This window comes from Nerophis lumbriciformis, linkage group LG30 (assembly GCF_033978685.3).
Source record: "Nerophis lumbriciformis linkage group LG30, RoL_Nlum_v2.1, whole genome shotgun sequence".
NCBI classification, from domain to species: domain Eukaryota; kingdom Metazoa; phylum Chordata; class Actinopteri; order Syngnathiformes; family Syngnathidae; genus Nerophis; species Nerophis lumbriciformis.
In genome coordinates, this window is record NC_084577.2 from 20,117,264 (window position 1) to 20,142,133 (window position 24,870).

A 24,870-nucleotide genomic window follows, 5' to 3' on the forward strand; every position below is an offset into this window, starting at 1 on the left:
ATTAATGTGGCATGTATGCTTAAAATGATCAAAATAAGTCAATATTAAATGTTATTATAAATGTGCCTGGTACTACCTTACATATAAACACGTACATCATGTATATACAATCTTATTGGAGAGTTTGGATGTTTTTTATGGGCTTTATAGGCAGAATAGAGCAGCTCCATTGCAAGCAGACTTTTGATTGACTTTGTTTAATATTTATAATAATAATGATAATATTTAAAAAAAAAAATAGATCCCTCATGTCTTTAATGATGATTGTGAACAATAGGCAACATTCCAACAAAAGCGCAGTTCCCCCTTCAAGTATAAATAGATATTTTAGATAGTATTTATTAAATATGTAAATGTGTTCTGGACACTTTGCTTGATAACGTTTTTTATTTTTGAGTACATTTTATTCTGTATTTATACCAATTGCAAGCTGCATTTCAATGGAATGGTCCACAATCAACACAGCCAGTATAGTAAAGAAGACATTTATAGTTAAGTATAGTAAACCAGTGGTTCTCAAATGGGGGTATGCGTACCCCTGGGGGTACTTGAAGGTATGCCAAGGGGTACGTGAGATTTTTTTTAAATATTCTAAAAATAGCAACAATTCAAAAATCCTTATAAATATATATATTGAATAATACTTCAACAAAATATGAATTTAAGTTCATAAACTGAACATCAAATCAAGTAGGCTATTCCATTCATTACAATGCAACAATGCAATATTCAGCGTTGACAGCTAGATTTTTTGTGAACATGTTCCATAAATAATGATGTTAAAGATTTCTTTTTTTGTGAATAAATGTTTAGAATTAAGTTCATGAATCCAGATGGATCTTTATTACAATCCCCAAAGAGGGCACTTTAAGTTGATGATTACTTCTATGTGTAGAAATATTTATTTATAATTGAATCACTTGTTTATTTTTCAACAAGTTTTTAGTTATTTTTATATATTTTTTTCCAAATACTTCAAGAAAGACCACCACAAATGAGCAATATTTTGCACTGTTATACAATTTAATAAATCAGAAACTGATGACATAGTGCTGTATTTTACTTCTTTATCTCTTTTTTTCAACCAAAAATGCTTTGCTCTGATTAGGGGGTACTTGAATTAAAAACAATTTCACAGGGGGTAAATCACTGAAAAAACGTTGAGAACCACTGTAGTAAACAATGTAGTAATAGTAGAAGTAGTATATTAATATTATAGTAATTGTTTGCTACAGTGAATGTTTGTGATTCCCACTTAAGAGAGAAACAAGTCTCAGTATATAACAAAAGAACAAATGTCGCTAAAAGTTTTTTCCAAGTGAGCTACTAATGAATCATGAGAAAGAGAATATGCTCTGTAAGTGCGCTGTTGATTTGTTTGAAGGGCTTTCTGTCTCGTTAATGTTTTTTGTCATCATTGCCTTCGGTGGAATGTCCCACTCTCTCACGTATCCTCCTGCTCACTGATGAAGCATGGTTTAGTCAGCAGAGTGCATCTTATTTGACACTAATGTGAACTGTCAGTCGGCCATTAAGAAAGAACGCCGGAGACTACAAAACATTCTTAATCAACCTCCTTGGTGAATCTATGAGCCTCTAATTTCACATTGAGTGCACATCTAATAATAATTAAATTCATATAGCACTCTTCTAGACCGCATCTGGTGGTAAGTTACATTTGTAGACTCAGCTGCCTTGGAGTAGTAGACTGATGGAATTGTGGCTGCCAGTTTGCACCAAGAGTCTCTATGACCACCACCAAACATTCATTCCCATTCATTGGTGGCACCGGGACCAAGGTGGCTGAAGTAACTTGCTCAAGGACACAACGGCTGTGACTCGGAACTCGTACTGGAAACCCTCAAGTTTCTGGACGGCCGCTCTACCATCTGTGCATGGGTATAAAGTAAAAAAGGAGTATACTGAAAATAAAATAACTAGAAAATAGGGCTGGGCCAGGGGTCGGCAACCTTTACCAGTCAAAGAGCCATTTTGACCAGTTTCACAAATTATAGAAAACAATGGGAGCCGCGAAATTGTTTGTAATTTTAAATGAAATAACACTGCATACAAAGTTTTTTTTTTTTTGCTTTGTGCTATGTATAAACCAAGAGTCTCAGATACGCTGCCCACTCCTTTATATGGAATTTGAAAGCTGGTGCGGCACGCGGGTTTTAAATGAATGACGCTTGTCGGCGTCATGCGTGCCGTGATGGTACAGCATTTAGCGCCCACTACAACCAGTGTGCCTGATTGGTCACACGTTGAATGCGGCTTCCGCTTTAAAACGCAGGTGACCGCAAAGCATACTTAGTCAACAACCACACAGGTTACACTGACGGTGGCGGTATAAAAAACTTTAACATTCTTACTAATAATGCGTCACACTGTGAACCCACACCAAACAAGAATGACAAACACATTTCGGGAGAACATCTGCACCTTAACACAACATAAACACAACAGAACAAATACCCAGAATCCCATGCAGCCCTAACTCTTCCGGGCTACATTATACACCCCCGCTACCAAACCCCGCCCACCTCAACCGATGCACGGGGGGGGGTTGATGTGTGAGGGAGCAGGGTTGGGGTGGGGGCGGGGTTTGGTGGTAGCAGGGGTGTATAATGTAGCCCGGAAGAGTCAGGGCTGCATGGGATTCTGGGTGTTTGTTCTGTTGTGTTTATGTTGTGTTAAGGTGCAGATGTTCTCCCGAAATGTGTTTGTCATTCTTGTTTGGTTTTGGTTCAAAGTGTGGCGCATTATTAGTAAGAGTGTTAAAGTTGTTTTATATGACCACCGTCAGTGTAACCTGTGTGGCTGTTGACCAAGTATGCCTTACTGTCACGTATGTGTGCAAGCAGAAGATGTGTATTGTATAACAAGTGTTGGGCTGACACACAATTGATACAGATTGTAGAGGGCGCCAAATGTTGTACCATCATGGCACGCCCTTATTATAGCTGTAAGGGTGAAAATTGGTGACTATTAATTCCGGGAGATTTCTGCGAGAGGCACTGAAATCCGGAAGTCTCACAGAAAATTGGGGGGTTCAGCAAGTAAGCTGCTGAGCCGCATCAGAGTGATCAAAGAGCCGACCCCTGGGCTGGGCGATAAAACAATGTCAATATATACTGTATTGAGTCGCAATGGAAAACTAATTGATATCAATAAAAATTGCGTTTGATTAAACACTTGATCATTTTTTTTTCTTCTTTGCCGGAAGAAACCAGAAGTTGCAAAGCAAAGTTGTTGCATGAACAAAGGCATTTGCTCTCTGGTACGCTAACTGAGCAAGGCAGACAGTAATCGCTGATCAATGGGAGTGACACGCCAGCAGCCAATCATTTATAAGGCCATGTCCACACAAACACAGAGAGTTTTAAAACCACATATCCATGGTTAAAACGATCTCCATCCACACAAGTGTGGTTTCAAAACTGTCTCTGTCCACATACAAACGCATACACTTGCTGTCATGCACATTTTGTCCAATCAGAAGCCTGGAAAAAGCAGCAAAAGCTGACTTGGTGGCATTACACCTATGTTATTATAATGTTTATTTTGATAAAAACTAAACCAGGCCTACTCAACTGGCGGCCCCAAAGCCGTTAATTTGGCCCGCTGAACAACACCCAAATAGGCTCCATGAAACCATTTAAAACAGGGTTGCTCATGTATGCAGTACTCCCGCCACCCTGCAGGGCGAAACAGCGAAGCACATGTCACAATGAAGTAGAAGTGGGTGAGTAGAAGAAGATGGCACTATCCACCCTGAAACAAATCTGAATATATTGTGAAAATCAGACTTTTAATTTAACAAAGTATGACTTTTGTATTTGTGGTCATGTTGTTTTTGACTGTTTAACTCTGGCGATCAAAACTGGTTCAATACGTGTAGCGCTAAATTTGACCAGCAGAGGTTTAATTGTGGTAAACCACATGTGTGCAATGTTTGCTGTGTGTACTAGCACTAAGCCTGCTATTTTATTTATGTAACATACACAATGGACATTATTTATGTAAAATACACAATGGATGTTATACTTTTGTAATGTTTTACAAACCTAAGTAAAGGAAGACGTATAAAGAAATAAAACTGAGGAAGAAAAATAATTCAAAAGGAACATCAATCATCAACAAAACTTAGCTTCTGTTTCTTCATGCTTTACAAACCTAGGTAAAGGAAGATGTATAAAAAAATAAAACTGAGGAAGAAAAATAATTCAAAAGGAACATCAATGATCAACAAAACTTAGCTTCTGTTCCTCAATGCTGTTAACTATCTGTTTAGCTGCACACGCTGGAAACAAGTAGCAAGGGCAGAATAATGAAGTTATTGACAGTGCAGTGTGAAAGCTGATGTATTTACATTGTAAATAAGTAAACACGGTCTCAAAGGACTATAACCTGCAGAGGCTCTTTCTAAAGAAACATCCAAATTTTGATGTCCTCTTGAAACTGCGGCCCTCTTCATTATGTAGTTGAATATAGCCCTGTACCCGACATGCAATGACATGTACATTATCTTTAAAACCAGCCTGCACTTACACAGCCCTCGGGCCATTATTACCGGTAATCCATTTTAGTGTTTAAAGCGCACATACGTGCTTGTGCTACTAAAAAGCCACCAACACTCATGGAATTATAACATGTTTCATTAGCAACATGGTGATATATTACATGTGCAGTGAAGTGTACATTATTTCTAAAATCGGCGCACGTTTTCAGCAGCCAAGTAAGCCTCTTGAATGTTGAAGTACCTAAAGCTTGCAGACCTGTGTGTGCTGCTGCAAAACTCTCCTTGAATTATAAAGCATTTAATCATCACTAGTGATATATTACATGTGCAATGAAGTGTAGATTGTCTTAAACATCAGTGCACACTAACAAGGAAGATTCAACATCATGTTTTTTAGCCGCTTGGGCGCTTTTTACGTTCCCAGCTCCATCCACACAAATGGAAGCAACACACGTAAGTTAACTTCATGGTCTGTCGTTAAGTAAGGACTAAAAACATGAGCTAATGTTGCATCTTTCTTATGACATAAAGCAAAAAGTATTGCTAGTCAAAGTTGTTCCGTCAGCTTGAGGTTCGACAGCAATGGCATCCAACACAGCTGACTGTCATTAGCGCTGGCGGGAGTGTCGCAAAGCTCATTTTGATGTGTCTTTTTTTTTTTTTTGTCAGTGTAGAGTGAAACTAGCAGCATGTTTACGTTCAAACATACAGTAAGTCCTCTTATAGTGTATTTAAAGGCAGCAAGGCGGTGTTGTCGAGCTTGGGAAATGACAGCGCACAACCGTGACCAATGTTCCCTCTAATTTTTCATGTGCGTGAGCAAACGCAGAAACACCCTGAACATTCAGTGGAATACAGACGTGCACACTGTGGCCATACCAGCAGCACATCTGTCTCAAACATGTCACAACAATTTAAATGTCTCATTATTGTAATCAAGTGACAGTAGTCATTTTCTTGACATTATTTCCTAATGTAAGTGATTTGGCCCACTTAAACATTGGTTTTTTTTTTATCAGCTATGTACTATAGTATTTTATGCCTGGGAGAGGGTCCTGCTTTGGAAAGATTGTGTGTTGCCCATTCAGAGATCACATTTAGTCCCCCTTAAAACCTTCACATGTTGCATGAGATTAAGTGTACATTCCTTTAACTTTCTGTCTGTAAAATGTATACTTTTATTAGCAATTCTTTAATCTAGTAAGTTCAGCCTCGTAGTTAATGTAAACAATACCCCAAAAATCGAATCACTTGCTTCTTATCCCATTTGTGACATTTCCTGAAGGTTTTTTACCTACTCAGTGGCCTAGTGGTACCTACTCAGTGGCCTAGTGGTTAGAGTGTCCGCCCTGAAATCGGTAGGTTGTGAGTTCAAACCCAGGCCGAGTCATACCAAAGACTATAAAAATGGGACCCATTACCTCCCTGCTTGGCACTCAGCATCAAGGGTTGGAATTGGGGGTTAAATCACCAAAAATGATTCCCGGGCGCGGCCACCGCTGCTGCCCACTGCTCCCCTCACCTCCCAGGGGGTGATCAAGGGTGATGGGTCAAATGCAAATTTCGCCACACCGAGTGTGTGTGTGTGACAATCATTGGTACTTTAACTTTTAACTTTTTAACTTTATCAAGATCCGCCCGTAGCTTTATGAATGATATTGCTAACTAGCTTAGTGACGAACCCCAGCGAGTACATAACCTCCTCACAGAGATAAAAATGACCCTTCAATTTTATTTATTTTCATATTACTAAATCAAAGCTGATTTTTGGTGAAAAAATATGACTTTTTTTATTGTTAGGTTTTGATTGATCTTTGTAAATTTTGACATTATTCTCAGAAAATTTTTATTTTTGTAAAATTATATATCTATATTCTCAGAAAATTATTAGTAAAATTACTATTACTATTAGGGGTATCAAACATTTTTTTAATTTTTATTTCTAGATTAATTGCAATTCTTATTTGTGACAATTCTTAATCGATTAAAAAAAAATCAGAAATCAAGTTTTAAATTATTTTTTTTTTCCCCAATCTTTCTTATCCAGCCACTCAGGCAAATCATATTTTTGATGTAAATGATAATATATGCTGTACAGATTTACTTTAGAAAAGAAGTGTGGGATACTTGTCTTGCTGCCTTTTTGTACTTGACTTGATTTGGGTAGAATTTTAGTAAACAAAAACAGTTTTTCTTTTAGGACATATAGAAATATATATATTTTGTGGATTAATGTATTTAATCATACAACTGGCATTCAATGTTATTAAAAAGTAGATTTTGAATCAACAATTGTTTTGAATCGAGAATCGATTCTGAATCGAATCGTTACCACCAATAATTGAATCGAATCGAATCATGTGGTGCCCAAATTCACAGCATCAATTACTATCTTTATTAATAATATGAATTATGCTTTATTCTCTGGCTAAAGTGTTATTTTTTACACAAGTGATGTTTGTGTGGTTATAGGTGCAAGTGAATGAATTTCAAAAGCTGAAAGAGTCCCTGGATACGAGACTGCCTCAGCCAAACTTTGTGCATCCGCAACAAGATGAAAAGTCCCAGCAGGCCGTTGCCGTGGAGCCGCCTAAAATTAAGGATACGCCCATCCTAAAAGAAGATCACCATGACTCAGAGTCTAAGGTAATCTAGTTAGTTGGTCTTAGTAAATGTGAATCTAGCTCACCTTGGAACTTTTGTCTCAGTTGAACCAGCAAGAGGAGGCGGCCCATGCCAAGTCCCAGGTGCAGGCTTACACCGCCGGGTCTCAGCTCAACTTGGACGATGGGGAGGCAGAGAGGAAGAGGGAGCTGGCAGAGGAGGAGATGGCGCAAGCCGGACAGCCTCAAAAACTAGAGGAGGAGGACCAGGACCAACGGCCGGAGGAGGAAGAAGAGGAGGATGGCGATCCCAAATTGGAGCAGCCCGACGAGAACTTCTTGGACAGTCATATACATCCACCGCAACAAGTTGGTGTTGTTTTCTTAACCTAAACGCATGATTCTAAAGCCTTAATTAATTACACACTTGCAAACAAATCAATTCGCTTCAATACCTGAGGGAAAAAAAGAGGACTTTGCCTTCATTCATGTTTTCTTCTGTGATTGTTTGCTCGTAATCTCTTCCGCTTGTTATTTTAATCTTTGCTGAAGGATTAACTACATACCTCACATTAATACAATGCTTCTCAAATAGGAAGGCGGGGAATGGTAAGGTGTCATGGGGGACGTGAGAAAACAATACACACGTCTTTCGCTGGGTGGCATGTAGGTGCTGGTGCCAGAGTGGTTCATACAATAATTAAAGACAATCGCAATTGTATTTAATTTTGAAAAAAATGATGTCCCCAAGGGGGAGCATGACGGATTTGAGAGGTACTGCCTTAATAGAAGCTTCTGGTGTCTGCTTAGCTTTAATTCGGTTTTCTAAATATCGCCCAAAAGGTGGCCCAGCCGCAACATGAGGCGCACGGTCAGGAGGCGGGCGCCAAGTCCGCTTACGAGCAGCAGCAGGAGCAGCAGCGCCTGGAGGCTCAGAGGGCCGAAGAGCGCCGGCTGATTCAAATGCGACAAGACACCATCAAGGCCCATAGAGACCGAGTGCTGAGGGAGAGAGAGGTGAGGCTGAAGGACGAGCAGGAGAGAGAGAAGCAGCAGCATCAGGAGGCGGACCGACGGGAGCGGGTGCTAAGAGACGAGCACCAAAGGTCAGAAATCATGAGTTGCCTTTTAATGTTGATTTAATGATTCAGCAAGACTACGTAAGCTCCTGAGCAGCCTGTACTGTCATTCTCAGGAAGAAGGCCGAGTACGAAAACTTGGACCGTGATGTAGTCCAAGGAAAAGAAGAGCATCATGCTGACAAAGAAGCAGGTGAGACAGGGCGATCCTGCCACACTGATGTCTCTGCCGCCTTGTCAGGAAAGCTCAATTGCGTCGTTCTCTCTTCACAGAGAGACATGTTCACCTGTTCCGCCACAAGGGGAAGGCGCCGCAACATAAGCAGGTGATTCCTTTACGGTCATCTTCTATCTTCCATTTAAATAACTAGAGATGTCCGATAATGGCTTTTTTGCCAATATTGTCCAACTCTTAATCTTAATTACCGATTCCGATATCAACCGATACCGATAAACACAGTCGTGAAATTAACACATTATTATGCCTAATTTTGTTGTGATGCCCCGCTGGGTGCATTAAACAATGTAACAAGGTTTTCCAAAATAAATCAACTCAAGTTATGGAAAAAAATGCCAACATGGCACTGCCATATTTATTGTTGAAGTCACACAGGTAGGGGGGTAGCAGGGGGTGTATATTGTAGCGTCCCGGAAGAGTTAGTGCTGCAAGGGGTTCTGGGTATTTGTTCTACTGTGTTTATGTTGTGTTACGGTGCGTATGTTTTCCCGAAATGTGTTTGTCATTCTTGTTTGGTGTGGGTTCACAGTGTGGCGCATATTTGTAACAGTGTTAAAGTTGTTTATACGGCCACCCTCAGTGTGACCTGTATGGCTGTTGACCAGGTATGCATTGCATTCACTTGTGTGTGTGTGAAAAGCCGAAGATATTATGTGATTGGGCCGGCACGCAAAGGCAGTGTCTTTAAGGTTTATTAGCGCTCTGTACTTCTCACTACATCCGTGTACACAGCGGCGTTTTAAAAAGTCATAAATTTTAGTTTTTGAAACCGATACCGATAATTTTGAAACCGATACCGATAATTTCCAATATTACATTTTAAAGCATTTATCGGCCGAAAATATCGGCAGTCCGATATTATCGGACATCTGTATAAATAACCTAACTCGAACAAATTGGTCGCAGGACATGGCGCTGATAGTGTGTAAGATGTGTCCCATTTCTGATTTTTGGGGAGGGCAGTAACAACAAAAAGCAGAATATAATATAGTCTTTGAAGGGAAATGTACCAACCGAATTCCTTAAGTACTACCGAGTCCAAATTCATGTATTGTAAAATCGAACCATACCATATTTTGATACCTTTGTTGCACGTGGCGTCACATCTGGTTGCGGACTCGACTCCGACTCAAACACTTGGCGGCCAAACGGGCTTATTCGTAGAAGACTAAGACTGCATGTAGGTAATGTTTCAATTGCAAGCATGCCTGATAGAAATCATTCAAAAGTAAGGCTTCATTTTTAATGCTAATTTAAATCGGATATGCCATATACATGCTACTGATTAGCATTAGCAGTTTTACATGGCGATTTCAACACCTCAAAATTTGGTAACGAAACCTAAAACTGATGACGATGTGGTCCCGGATCATCAGATCTCACTGGATCGGTTTTCAGCCGAGTTTGAAGAGACGAGGATGAGAATCAGCACCCCTTTTCTTGCCCGGAAAAGGGTGCAGTGCCATCTCCGGGTTGGGAAGGAGATCTTGCCCCAAGTGGAAGAGTTTAAGTACCTCGGGGTCTTGTTCACGAGTGAGGGAAGAGTGGATCCTGAGATCGACAGGTGCATCGGTGCGGCATCTGCAGTGATGTGGACCATGTTTCGCTCAGTCGTGGTGTAGAAGGAGCTTAGCCGGAAGGCAAAGCTCTGAATTTATCGGTCCATCTACGTCCCCATCCTCACCTTTGGTCATGAGCTTTGGGTTACGACGGAAAGGACAAGATCCCCTTAGAGATAAAGTGAGAAGTGGTTTGGGCATTTGGTCAGGATGCACCCGGAACGCCTCCCTGGGGAGGTGTTTAGGGCACGACCGACCGGAAAGAAGCCACGGGGAATAATACCCAGGTCATGTTGAGGAGACTGTCTCCCAGCTGACCTGGGAAAGCCTTGGGATCCCCCGGGAGGAGCTGGAGGATGGAAACCTAAAACTAAGAAGCACGTTACAATCACACATCTGGTGTGTACTAGGAATATTAACTGAATATTAACAGTATTAACTCCAGATGTCCAGATCATGGGATCGAATCAGGTGCCAATATTTGCCTTTTTAACTGATTTGCTGATGAGCTGGCAGCCGATCTTTATCGCAGCTCTGTCCCAGTGTTTACATGGCTAAAGATTGTAGTCCCGTGAAAGATTCCTTCAAAAGGGATGCACGCTCAGGGAGACACAAATACATTTCCATACTCCTTGTTACACACACGCATGAATTCCAGAATGGTGCGTGCGTCTTGCAAGAACACCGGCTCAAATTTAAGATCAAGCTGCAACAAACCTGTCGTCTATCCACAGTGCGAAGCCGCTTCTAAGATACTAATCCTCACCACCATAATAAACAATTTTTTTCCCAATACATTGGAAGGAAAAGGAATGGCTAAGCATGCTACACACACAGAGAAGGACGACGCAAGAAGCTAATTGCTAAAGCTTCAATGTAAAGTACGGGTGATTGAGCCAGATGTCGATACTATCGATACCTAGTGTAGTATCAGTATATAAACAATACATAAATAATTAGATCAATATTTATCCTGTTCTTCTTCTTACTGTTTCTACAGAACATTTTAGGGAGTACGTCTCTAGATACAGGAAGAATGATTTAAATGGGAGCCAATAGTATTTTTGGTTTGGTTTAGTTATTGTGCACTAGACACTTTATTTTGTCGGAAAAAACATTGTATGTAAATTTAATACATCATCTGGTTTACTGTAATCCTTGAAAATTATACATTTTAATAAGATACAAATGGAGGAGTTCAAGTACCTAGGAGTCTTGTTCAGGAGTGAGGGAAAAGTGGATCGTGAGATCGACAGGCGGATCGGTGCGGCGTCTTCAGTAATGCGGACGCTGTATCGATCCGTTGTGGTGAAGAAGGAGCTGAGCCGGAAGGCAAAGCTCTCAATTTACCGGTCGATCTACGATCCCATAGAGACAGGGTGAGAAGCTCTGCCATCCGGGGGGAGCTCAAAGTAAAGCCACTGCTCCTCCACATCGAGAGGAGCCAGATGAGGTGGTTCGGGCATCTGGTCAGGATGCCACCCGAACGCCTCAACCGGTAGGAGGCCACGGGGAAGACCCAGGACACGTTGGGAAGACTATGTCTCCCGACGTTGGGAAGACTATGACTCCCGACTGGCCTGGGAACGCCTCGGGATCCCCCGGGAGGAGCTGGACGAAGTGGCTGGGGAGAGGAAAGTCTGGGCTTCCCTGCTTAGGCTGCTGCCCCCGCGACCCGACCTTAATAAGCGGAAGAAGATGGATGGATGGAATAAGATACGCTTGTTTTACTTATTTGCCACAAAACATTTTCAGTTCTTTAATATACTGTCAAAGTATCAGAACAGGACACGAAATCCGGTTCAATCTGAAGCCAAAAAAAAATGCACCGGGATCGAAGACCAAAAATATTGATCAGGACATCCCTGCTTACAGGCTAAACACTTTCTAGGGCTCAATAAAAGATAAGACTGACGCGTTCAACTTAATGGCAAAGACTACTTCCTGGCTAGGGCAACACAAACATGAATGCATACTTGCAAATGAGACTCAGAAGTGTAAGAAAACAAGATATAACAGGACAGCACAGTTACATTGTCAGCTCAGTCATAAATGTTCAATTATAAAAAAGAAATGTAACATTTATTACCGGATGAACACACAAAAGTACCGAAAATGTATATTGTTGAGCACCGGTATCGATTCCAATGTGAAAGGTACACCTCCCTCGTGGATCGTTATGTTTGTGTTTGTTTGTCTGTTGTTTTATTAGTTAGCAGGCTGATAAATGAAGGATGCAACTTGTGGTACTTTATGCCTCTTCCTGCACACATGCAAATAGTTTGTCTGCTTTTGGGCAACCGGTGATAAATAAATAAATGATAAATGGGTTGTACTTGTATAGCGCTTTTCTACCTTCAAGGTACTCAAAGCGCTTTGACACTACTTCCACATTTACCCATTCACACACACATTCACACACTGATGGAGGGAGCTGCCATGCAAGGCGCTAACCAGCACCCATCAGGAGCAAGGGTGAAGTGTCTTGCTCAGGACACAACCAACAGTACCAACCACATGACGAGGTTGGTACTAGGTGGGGATTGAACCAGGGACCCTCGGGTTGCGCACGGCTACTCTCCCACTGCGCCACGCCGTCCTGATGAAATCAATATCTCAATATGTTGTTCTTATTTCTCCTGTACATCAGGGTGGCGCCGACGGCAGGGAGCTGGACCCCGAGGACGACCCCAACAACCAGGGAGAGGACGAGTTCGAGGAGGCCGAGGACGATCAGTCCCATCATCATGATAATGAGGACGACGCGGAGGAGGAGGTGGAAGAGGACGAGCCGGCCGCCCAAGCCCAGCACATGGACTCCCACTTGGACCTGCAGCATCCTGCTATGGAGGACGAGCTGGTGGTGAGCGGGGAGGGCTGTGATGGAAGAATTCTGATGACTTGGCGTCGGTCACGTTAAAGCTCTTCTCTTCCTCTTTGTAGATTGCTGGAAACCCAGATCAGCAGGAGGACAATCTGGACGAGCAGTACCAGGAGGAAGCGGAAGAGGCGGTAGGAGACGTGACGCGTTTGTGTTTGCCACCCGGTAGAATTATCAGGGAGGGGAACACATGTAGGGTGTCTCGACGTCATTGTCTGAAGAACTACATGACGTCAGCAGTAGGAAGTTGAATTGAATCCACATATGTGACCGTGGCGTGAAAATAGAAGTTGAGAACAGTCATAGAAAAATTGGTTTGGTTACCAATGTTACGCGGCTCCCTAGAGGGCGCTTACTTTCTTATGTGCTACAAGCATTACATCCTGCCCTTTCCCTGCTCCGAGCATGTAAGACACACCCCACTAAGACTCTCACACGCACACACACACACACACACACACACACACACACACACACACACACACACACACACACACGTTATACTACAAAACCAGTGTTTGATTTTACTCAATGTTTCAACAGGAATATAATTTTTTTTCTTTGAATTCTTTCATTCCAATACATGGCTCCACCTGCTGCTTTTGTGTATGTTAATGCACCACGGACATCGGCTGGCATAAACGGCAGTCTGCTTCAGAGATGTCCGATAATATCGGACTGCCGATATTATCAGCCGATAAATACTTTAAAATGTAATATTGGAAATGATCGGTATCGGTTTCAAAAAGTAAAATGTATTACTTTTTAAAACGCTGCTGTACGGAGCGGTACACGGACGTAGGGAGAAATACAGAGCAGTTTACTGGCGACACTTGATGACCTCATCAAACCACCGCGAACGTAGCATAACAACAACAAGAGTGTGTTGTTGCCGGTGCTGTAGCCGTGGCTAACAAGCCAGCTCGCTCGGTGACTGATTAACGACATGGTTTGGGATTATTTTAGAGTGTCTCTGACGGATAAAAAACTGGCAATTTGCAATGACTGCAAAAAGTTGGTTATGCGAGGAGGAACCAAGACGTCTTCCTTTAATACCAGCAATTTGATCTCCCACTTCTTCAAGAGTTATAAGGAGATACATGATGAATACAAGCGGAAGATGGATGAAAATCAAACAGCGACAAAAAGTAATACCACACAGTTGTCGCTTAAAGACTCCGCCGAGAAAAGAAAAAAATACAATAAAAAACACGCCTGTCTCAACGCAGCATTTCAGAAGCTCTGGCTGACTGCTAGGCCACTTCAAGCACTCACCACTAGCTTGCAGTACATTTGTGTTACTCATACAAATACGTTAGAGCAGGGCAGATTGAGCCCAGTTTATAATTTCCTGTTATACAGTATGCCAGGTAGTCTTGCACTAAAGGAGGACTATGTTATTGTTTATGACTCTAGTATACTCTGGACTGAAGTTTTGTGCCTTCATTGTTTTTGTAGCTGTTGTTTTGAGGCATGTTTAAAAAAAAAAAAGAAAACATTTGTTAATGCACTTTGTGAAAGTCAAAGTATAGTACTTCCCATAGTTGTAGTGGGTCTCAGGGAGAGCATGTCCCAAATTCCAAGCTGCTGTTTTGAGGCATGTCAAAAAAAATAATGCACTTTGTGACTTCAATAATAAATATGGCACTGCCATGTTGGCATTTTTTTCCATAACTTGAGTTGATTTATTTTGGAAACCCTTGTTGCATTGTTTAATGCATCCAGCGGGGCATCACAACAAAATTAGGCATAATAATGTGTTAATTTCACGACTGTGTTTATTGGTATCGGTTGATATCGGAATCGGTAATTAAGATTAAGAGTTGGACAATATCGGCAAAAAAGCCATTATCGGACATCTCTAGTTATTTGAATGGAAGATATCGGAATATCGGATATCGGCAAAAAAGCCATTATCGGACATCTCTAGTCTGCTTATTTTACTCTATTTGATTTGTAACACTGAAATATACCGTATTTTCTGGGACTATAGAGCGCACCGGTATATAAGCCGTACCCACTAGATATCAGAAGAAAAAAATGTTTTCCATGTATTAGCCGTACCGGATTTTAAGCCGCAGATATACTGTATAAGTTGTGAAATTAGTTATTTAACAAAGCAAGTCAATGTCATTGACCCACCAGCTGCGGAAGCTAGCTCTTCAATCCGCTAAATAGGCTCAATAACTCCACGGTGACGTTGTGGTGGATTTACGAAACTGAAAAAATACAAAAATAATGCCATTTTAAGTTAATAATACTAACACAGACACTTGTAAAGGTCTTAGCATATTAACTAATGCTAATGACGCAAGCTTCGTTCCATTACTATAACACGTACAAATATGCATGAAAGCACTCCCACAGAAGTCACACATGGGATGGTTTATGAATTGTTTTAGTTACATTGTAACACTTAAAAAAACGTTGCTTGGAGTGAGGAATGAAGCATACATATGAGTAGAAACGCTATAGACGGCTAGAAGACGAAACAGGAGTTCTACTTCCGGTTGAAAGCTCAGTCTAAACAGAAGGGCACTGCAGCACCTGCGGTGAGCGAACACGTTCAAAAGATGGCGCCATAGCACAAACAATGACAAACCTATTCAGTGTCTTTGCTTTGTTTTTGTTTTCAAAACTAGTTGTCTTATGAACGTAAGCGACGAAAAACCATTAATTTTCCGCACCGTTTTATAACCAGAGGGTTCAAAGCGTACAAAAAAAAGTAGCGTCTTTCACGATATTGATTATATTGAAATGAAAGAAGGTCATGTAAAAAATTATGTTTTGTTGTACTCCACTTACCCTAAAGGCTCGGGAGGACATAGCTGGTGGAGAGAAGAGAGAGAAAGAAGATGGAGAGGACACCTACAACGAGGAACAGGTGGGCTAATGTTCAAAGTCTTCTCAGAGGAGAATACTATAGACATGAAACTCCAAGATACTTTACTTTAGAATAGTCTGTGTTAAGGTAACTTCGATACTAACACGCAAAAGAGACATTGGATACCTGCTTTTTCAGTATCGTCAGGAACTGGTTTACCAGAGAATAAGATGCAACAGAAATGCCACGGTATATGCGGTATAGCTCGGTTGGTACAGTGGCCGTGCCAGCAACTTGAGGGTTCCAGGTTCGATCCTCGCTTCCACCATCGTAGTCACTGCCGTTGTGTATGACCAAGACACTTTACCCACCCGCTCCCAGTGCCACCCGCACTGGTTTAAATGTAACTTAGATATTGGGTTTCACTATGTAAAAGTGCTTTGAGTCACTAGAGAAAAGCGCTATATAAATATAATTCACTTCACTTCACTTTGTCCTTAGCAAGTTGAGCTAAATATTAAAAGTGAAAGAGAGGTGTATCTTGCGTCAAGTGTGTATTTGGTGAATTAAATACAATCAGTCACTAAAGTATTTGGCGCGTGAGTGAGAGCGAAGATCCGCCACCACAAGCCCAGGGAGTGTGCATTACCTGTTCAATCAAAACATTAAAGTACCGCATTTTCCGGACTATAAGGCGCACTTAAAATCTTTTTTTTTTTTCCTCAAAACTCGGCAGTGCGCCTAATGTACGGAATAATTCTGGTTTTGCTTACCGACCTCAAAGCAATTTTATTTGGTACATGGTGTAATAAGTGTGACCAGTAGATGGCAGTCAAACATAAGAGATACGTGTAGACTGCACTACGATGGCAATTTGACTCAAGTAAACACCACCAACATTTCATATGTTCCGTTGAAAATATAGAACATTACACACGGCGCTCAAAAATCTATCAAAATGTTTCAGTACGACTTTGGTAAGCTATGAAGCCACACCGCTTGGTGGATGGTCAGCGCATTAACCATACAAGTATTACTATAGTGTGTATAAGGTAAGAAATATTATCTGGCGTTTTGTTTTGCAATATTATGCAAAAGCAACGTTTCTTACCTTCTAGTACCTGCTGAGCTTTATATGGGATCTGCATAAATCCTGAAAAATTGTGCGCGTCCGCCTTTGTAGTCCGTGGCGACACAGTAGTCGTTAAGCTTCTTCTTTTTCTCCATCTTCCTGTTATGGGACATTCATCCTCCGCTGTTGCCATTTCTAATATAAAGTAGTGTCAAGTTCTTACTTATATCTGTCAGTAAACTCGTCATGAAAGCGCTAAAACATACCGGTGTAGTGAGTTTACATTACTCACCCAAGGAATTGAATTGAAGTATTTATTTCAAACCTGCACAGTACAACAACACTTTTTTTTTTACATTTTGGCAGAGACATTTATGCAAGGCTTGAAAAGGGGTTGGATGAAGCAGATGCTTATAATATCCCAACCCCTCTCACTCATTCCACATTTAACATAAACAATATAATACAAGCTGTGATGAGGTGGCGACTTGTATAGGGTGTACCCCGCCTTCCGCCCGATTGTAGTTGAGATAGGCTCCAGCGACCCCCTGCTACCCCAAAACGGACAAGCGGTAGAAAATGGATGGATGCATGGAATATAATACAAGAACAATACCATACAAACAAAAACAAGAAAAGCTCCTGTACACTAACAATAAAATAGTACCACTGTTAGTATGAGACAAGACAAGACGAGACAAAACACACACACACACACACACACACACACAGGAACTTTAGTTATTAGAGAGTTCCGGTCGGACGGTTTTTCACAGGAAACATTTCCGGCCTTCTTGTTGTTTCTGGATGAGGAGATGCTGCTCCGTTATTGATTAAAGTAAAGTCTGAATGTCATTAAAACAGTTAGCTCCATCTTTTGACACTTGTTCCACACCCGTCCTTGCACGCTACACCGCTACAACAAAGATGACGGGGAGAAGACGCTGCCGAAGGTGAGCCACGTAAATAAGACCGCCCACAAAACGGCGCATCCGGAAGCGACTGTCAGAAAGCAGCTTGAAGATGATCTGTAAAACATCATCTATGCAACAATTTGACCAAAGAACCACCATTACATGTTATGTAGACCCATACTTGCCAACCCTCCCGGATTTTCCGGGAGACTCCCGAAATTCAGCGCCTCTCCCGAAAACCTCCCGGGACAAATTTTCTCCCGAAATTCGGGCGGAGCTGGAGGCCACGCCCCCTCCAGCTCCATGCGGACCTGAGTCCGCTTTCCCACAATATAAAGAATGTCTACAGTAAAGCAGTCCGTCTGCCGTAAACAGCAATGTTGTGACACTCTTAAACAGGACAATACTGCCATCTAGTGCATTTGATGAAAGCACCTTTGTGCGTGCCACACTGCAATGCATAATCAGAGAGGGTGTTCAGCATGGTTAGAAAGATAGTGACAGAGAATAGAACAAGGATGGACAATTCAACCCTTAACTCAACAATGAGTAGATGAGTGTTATATGTGTTTATATGTGTAAATAAATGAACACTGAAATTCAAGTATTTCTATTATTTATATATATATATATATATATATATATATATATATATATGTATATATATGTATATATACATACATACATACATATATATATATATATATATATATATATATATATATATATATCCATCCATCCATCCATTTTCTACCGCTTATTCCCTTCGGGGTCGCATATATATATATAAAATACTTGACTTGGTGAATTCTAGCTGTAAATATACTCCTCCCCTCTTAACCACGCCCCCAACCACGCCCCCCGCACCCACCACCCACCCCCCACCTCCCGAAATTGGAGGTCTCAAGGTTGGCAAGTATGTGTAGACCACAAGGAAGTGTTTTACATTTAGAAAAAAAATAAAATAAATATGACTCCTTTATTGCGCCCTATAATCGCCTTATATATGAAAAAAGATCGAAAATAGAGTGTTCATCGGCAGTGCGCCTTATAATCCGGTGCGCCTTATGGTCCGGAAATTACGGTAATAGAGAATCTTGAGAACCAGGGAGTCTGGAAAAAATATTTATATTGTGCATAGTGTGGACACTGATATCTACATGTATCGTCTTTTTCCATGATCCGTGTGCAGGAACCGCACAAGCAAGATGCTCATGGCAAAGACGCAGAGAACGTGGAGGAAGAGAATTACGAAGAAGAGGAAGCGGACGAGGACGGCCCCGGTGGGGAAGAGGGCGCGCATCGGCGGGCGGAGATGTAAGACTCGAAGCCGCCGCCGCTCGCCGAGGTTCTTCTTCCTCAGTCGCCAAGAGGGAGCCAGCGGCCACGCAGTCGAGACTCCAAGAAGGTGGGTGGTAGACGTGACGAGGCTGCTGGCTGATGGAACTGATCCGCTTTGCACGGTGCAACGGGAACATGATTGAAAGTGCCGCACACAGAATGTACTTTAATCACGTGTAAGATGAACGAATGTTGATTTTAGTGTTACAAACCAGTCAATTCTTTTTTTATTTATTGTTCATTGGTTGTGACGCCGCCGACAATCAGAAGATGCAACTTTGACCTTTTTCAGTCCCGTGACTCGGATTCTGCAGCGAAAAGCGTTTTTTTTGTGTGACGCCAGCATGTGCCTTCCATACACGCCTCCGAAAAAAAGTCTGCGTTTATTCACCTGAGCAGGGAGAGACAAAACGTTTTGTCGAGTAAATCACCGCCGACGGGTCATGTCTGCTATATGTTGTACAGTCTAATACTATTTGTATATTTTTTAAACTGTAATATTTGAAACAAAAGTGGGATTTTTAATGACATTTTGTCAGCTGAATAAAGAGGATTTCAGTTATAATTGTTTGCTATGTTTAATAAACCTTTACATCATTTTGGGGACTTTTTTGGTTGCGTTACTCCAAATTGAATATTTCTGTTTCCTAAAAGGGTTTATTAATTGTTGATTTTTTATATTTTTATATACATTCCAGTTCAGAACCCCCAGGACAAAAAAGTTCTCAGGGAGTTAAAAAAAAAAAAAAAATATATATATTTTGGTATACTACTTTTGCTCAAATCTCTCAATGCAGCGTTTCTTCCTAGTGGTTCGAGTGTCCACCCTGAGATCGGTCGAGTCATACCAAAAACTATAAAAATGGGACCCATTACCTCCCTGCTTGGCACTCAGCATCAAGGGTTGGAATTGGGGGCTAAATCACCAAAAATGATTCCCAGGCGCGGCCACCGCTGCTGCTCACTGCTCGCCTCACCTCCCAGGGTAAATCAAGGGCGATGGGTCAATGCAGAGAACAATTTCGCCACACCTAGTGTGTGTGTGACAATCATTGGTACTTTACTTTACTTTACTTTAACCATAGAGCCCATCAGCGGCGCCGAAAAGGGGGGGTAAAGGAGACGGATTCTAGGGGCCCATGATGGAGGGGGGCCCAGAAAGGCCCCTAATGATGATGAAATTATAATACAGAAAAAATAATGACACTGTGTTGGGGGCCCTGTAAAGATTCTTTTCATGGGGCCCAAAATCCCTAGCGGCACCCCTGGAGCCCATTGTTGGGCCGGGAGAGCCCCCTACAGGGCTGCCAAAAATATATTTCCCAGGGTAGTCAGTTGCAATACACTTTTCCACCACTTGTGGCAGTAATGACAATATCAAACAAACAGAATAAGTCTAGAGCTAAAGTCATAAAGTTTTTTAAAAGCAAAAGTTATGACTAAAGTGGGGAAGCTGTATTTTCATTTGCACTTAAATTTTATTGATCATTTTCTAAGAATCATAAATTATTTATTATTATCATTGTACATACCATTATTTTTCATCAGTTTTTATGAATCTCTTCATATCCACTATATATATATATATATATTTTTTTAGTAAATCAGCCTGACCCAAGGCTAAAGTTTATGTGTTTAATAATTAATATTATTTGCGATTAACACATGGTTTTAAAGAGTTGTGAATCTTTGGGCACAACGCGATTCGATTTGATTGGATTTTTGGGGTAACGATTTGATTCAAAACCAACACTTTTTCAATAAAATTGGGTGCCAGTTCTATGATTAACTACATTCCTCCATAAAATAGATAAATAGCTCTGATAATTCTTTATATGACTTAAAAGAAAACTGGTTTTGTTTAATAAAATTCTACCCAAACATTTAATAAAGTCAAATACAAATAAGGCAACAAGAGAAGTACCCAACACTTCTCTTTTGTAAAGTAAAGCTGTACACCAGATATGATCTTCTACATCAACAATATGATTTGCCTGAATATGTTAAAATAAATAGATTTTTTTGTTTAGTTGATTAAAAATTGTTAATCACGATTGATTCAAAAATCGGCTTTTTTGACACCTATGGTTTTATATCATTTGACAAGGTGTATCCTGTTAAACTGTAAGTAAGTTAATTTAATTATTGAATACGATTAAAATCAAGAGCAAAATTTACTAATTAATATGAGTGGGCCTTGGGTCCCTATGTCTTGAAAATTGTGGGCCCTGAGTTAAAAAAGATTAGTCCTAAATAAAAAAATAGCAAATATTTTTTGACTATTTTTTGAATATTTTCATCATTTTGGGTAATTTTTTGCTCTTATTTTACCATAAATGTTGTTACTCTGAATGGAATAATTTTTTCCCTAAGGTTTTTTTTTTCACGTTAAATTTTTATATTTTTATTTCAAATTCTTTAATATATCAACGATACATTGGGAAGCCATTTTAGCCCAGTGAAGTGCTGCCTCGAAGAAAAAGTCCTTAGGGACTTAAGTGTGTAAAATAGAGTTGTTTTTACTTTATTTGCTCAAATCTCTTAATCAACTTTAGTCATAAATAAACATGTTAATGTCATGTTAATTACATTTTAACCCTTAGGATATTTCAGGGACATTTTAGTCTATTTTTGACTGTTATGTTTTTATTTTGTTGTTACTCTGAATGGATATTTTTTCCTAAACAGGTTTTTTCATGTCCAATTTTCACAGCAAAAAAGTTCTCAGGAATCTAAGTGTGTATTAAAAAAATGGATTCATATATTTTAAACTTATTTTTGCTCAAATCTAAACATGTCATGTTTTTATATTTTTTTATTTTTATTTTTAACCCTTAGATAATTTAGGGACTCTTTGCCCTTCAGGTAAATTTCTGCCCCATTTTAAACAGAAACAATTTTCTCATGTTCAGTTTTATTTTTATTTTTTTCATTTATCCACAATAAACCGGAAAATAATTTAGTCCCGTCAAGTTCTGCCAGTACCCAAAAAGTCCTCAGATAGTTAAGCGTGTATAAAACATGTTCTGATTTATTTTTATTTATTTTTATTTATTTTTAACTTTTTTTTTTTTTTTTTGCTAAAAAAATCCTAATTAAACTTAGTCCTAAATAAGAATAGCAACTATGTCGTGTTTAGAAATATTAATATTTTTGGAGTATTTTGGGGACTTTACCCTCCTTTCAGGTACATTTTTGCTCTAATTTGGTTGTGTTACTCCAAATTGAATTATTATTCAATTATTATTGAATTTATATTTCAAATTCTTTCGTATCTCAAAAATACACTATTTTAGCCCATTTAAAGTCTATATAAAACAACATTTTATTTTATTTCATTTATTTGCTCAAATATACTAATATGCCTTAGTCCTAAATAAAATAGCAAACATGTCATGTTTTTTTTTACCATTTAAATGCCAATTTAATCTAATTGTCATTTTTCCATTTTGAAATCCTCCATATATTAACTGTTAAAGGGTTGACTACACACAAGATTAGTAATAAAACTACATTTGTTGAATTTTTAGTTTTTTGCCGTTTTAGTTTCCAAACTTAGTAGTAATTTAGTACAAAAGGATAAAAAAGTCCCCACTGACTACCATTATAACTCCATGTTTTAACTGAAACACAATATAATCATGCATTTTCTCATTTCAGTGTCTCATTTTGAAGAAAAATATTACAATTTGTCATATTAACAGTTTGGAAGTTGATGGGACAATTTTGGCGACGTGTTTCTCACAGTATGATGTAATGACGTGATGATGTAATGGTTGAGAGATGTTTTCATTCTGGTGTTAAATGATGTATTCCTCAGAGGGTTGATTATGAATAGATGACATTATAAATTACTTGAATTATTAAAGTATGTGATCTTTTTGATCAATCGTAACTAAAATGAGCTACACGTTGATATAATGTTAAAAAACAATTATTAATTCGAACAATTTTGTTAAGAATTTGTACTTATTTATACCTTACCCAAAAACATGTCAATTTTACGGACATATCCATATTATTATCATAGCTAATATATAGAGCAGGCTGCATGTAAACGATGATTACTTCTTCCAGCAGCTTGTTTGCAGGTCATTTTTACACGTTTACCTTCCTGCCAATGAGGCGTGTACAGTAAGTGGCAGTTTGTGCCTGTTTTAAACGCTCCTCAGTGGAATGGGACCCTGCTCTCTTTGCTCGCTCTGATGCATAAGCAGCAGGCACATGAATATTCATGAAGCTTTATGGAATTGGCCAATAACAAGTGTTGTTGTAAGGGCAGACTGACAATGACAAGAGGCTGTTTGCAACCTTTACGGGATGAACCATGTTCATTTATTGGTCTGTATTACCCACCCTGGTCTTTGGTATTTTCCCGCAAAAGTTGTTGGGGGTAGAGGAAGTACGTAGTCATGCTTGTATTGTAACCAATAAAAAGGCGTTTAACATATTGTTCAGAGGAGGCCACGCCCCTAAGATTGAAGTCGTAAACAAACAAACAAAAATGTATCTCTAGATTTCTATTTGTTTCTTTGTTCAGGATTAATGCAATATTTTTTGGTTATTAATAAGAATTAACTCGTTCATTTTGACAGCCCTATTTAAAACAAACAAAGAAACAAAAAAAAGAAATTTGTTGCCAAAAAATGGTTTAAAAGATTTTTGCAACCAAAAAATGACTTGTGACCACAAAAATGATTTGTAGCCCAAAGAAAACAATATGTAACCAAAAAGGATTTGCAATAAAAAAATTTGCATCCCAAAAAATTATTTGTTACAAAAAACTATTCATAACAAAAAAATCCTCCCCAGAAAAAACGATTTCTTACCAAAACAAAAATTTAGTAACCAAAAAATATATAATATAATAATAATGATTTGTAACCAAATTAAAGATTTGTACCCCTAAAAAGATTTCTAAAGATTTGCAAACCTAAAAAAAATTTGTAATTAAAAACATTATTTTTTTACCAAAAACAAAACGATTTAACAAAATAAAAAAAGATGTATAACCAAAATAACAGTTTGAAAAAGAACAAATTATTTGCAACTTAAACAAAAAATATTTGTAACCAAAAGATTTGTTGCCCTAAAAACGATTTCAAAATAACAAAAAAATGTAACTAAAAGAACCCCAAAATTATTTGTAATCCCCCCCCCAGAAAAATATTTGTACCCTAAAAAATATTTTACCCCCCCCCCCCCCCAAATAATTGAAAAAAAAAAATTCATAACCAAAAAAATCCCCCCCAAAAATGTGTAGCCAAAAATGATTTGAAACTCTTAAACGATTTGAAACAAAAAAATATATAAATATATATTTGTAACCATAACAAAGATTTGTAGCCCCAAAAAATGACAACAAATGATTTGATACAAAAAACAATTTGCAACCAAAAACAATATTGGTGACTAAAAAACTGATTTTTAACCAGAAACAAAATGATTTGTTTTACCACAAAAAAGATTTGTACCCAGAAAAAACGATTTCCTACCAAAACAAAAATTTTGGAACAAAAAAAAAAACAATATATATATATATATATATGTATTTGTAACCAATGATGATTTGTAACCAAATTAAACTTAAACGATTTGAAACAAACAAAAAAAGATTTGCAAACCTAAAAAAATGTGTGACTAAAAAAATGATTTTTAACCAAAAACAAAACGATTTAACAAAATAAGAAAAGATGTATAACCAAAATAACAATTTGAAAAAATGATTTCCAACCAAAAACAAAAAATATTTGTAACCAAAAGAAAGATTTGTTGCCCTAAAACCGATTTAAAAATAAAAACTGTAACTAAAAGAACCCCAAAATGATTTGTAATCC

General features: G+C 39.1%; 1 protein-coding gene across 1 annotated transcript in view; it reads left to right on the plus strand.

Annotated features, from left to right (window-relative positions):
* golim4a (golgi integral membrane protein 4a) overlaps nucleotides 1-19,640 on the plus strand; it is a 47,084-nt gene extending 27,444 nt beyond the window's left edge. The window contains exons 8-16 of the mRNA XM_061925787.1: nucleotides 6,995-7,168; nucleotides 7,231-7,494; nucleotides 7,969-8,231; nucleotides 8,321-8,397; nucleotides 8,478-8,530; nucleotides 12,652-12,864; nucleotides 12,945-13,013; nucleotides 15,695-15,766; nucleotides 18,885-19,640. Coding sequence (XP_061781771.1) covers nucleotides 6,995-7,168; nucleotides 7,231-7,494; nucleotides 7,969-8,231; nucleotides 8,321-8,397; nucleotides 8,478-8,530; nucleotides 12,652-12,864; nucleotides 12,945-13,013; nucleotides 15,695-15,766; nucleotides 18,885-19,013 — 1,314 coding nt within the window. The 3' untranslated portion in view covers nucleotides 19,014-19,640. The remainder of the gene's footprint in view (nucleotides 1-6,994; nucleotides 7,169-7,230; nucleotides 7,495-7,968; nucleotides 8,232-8,320; nucleotides 8,398-8,477; nucleotides 8,531-12,651; nucleotides 12,865-12,944; nucleotides 13,014-15,694; nucleotides 15,767-18,884) is intronic.
* The last annotated feature ends 5,230 nt before the right edge of the window (nucleotides 19,641-24,870 follow it).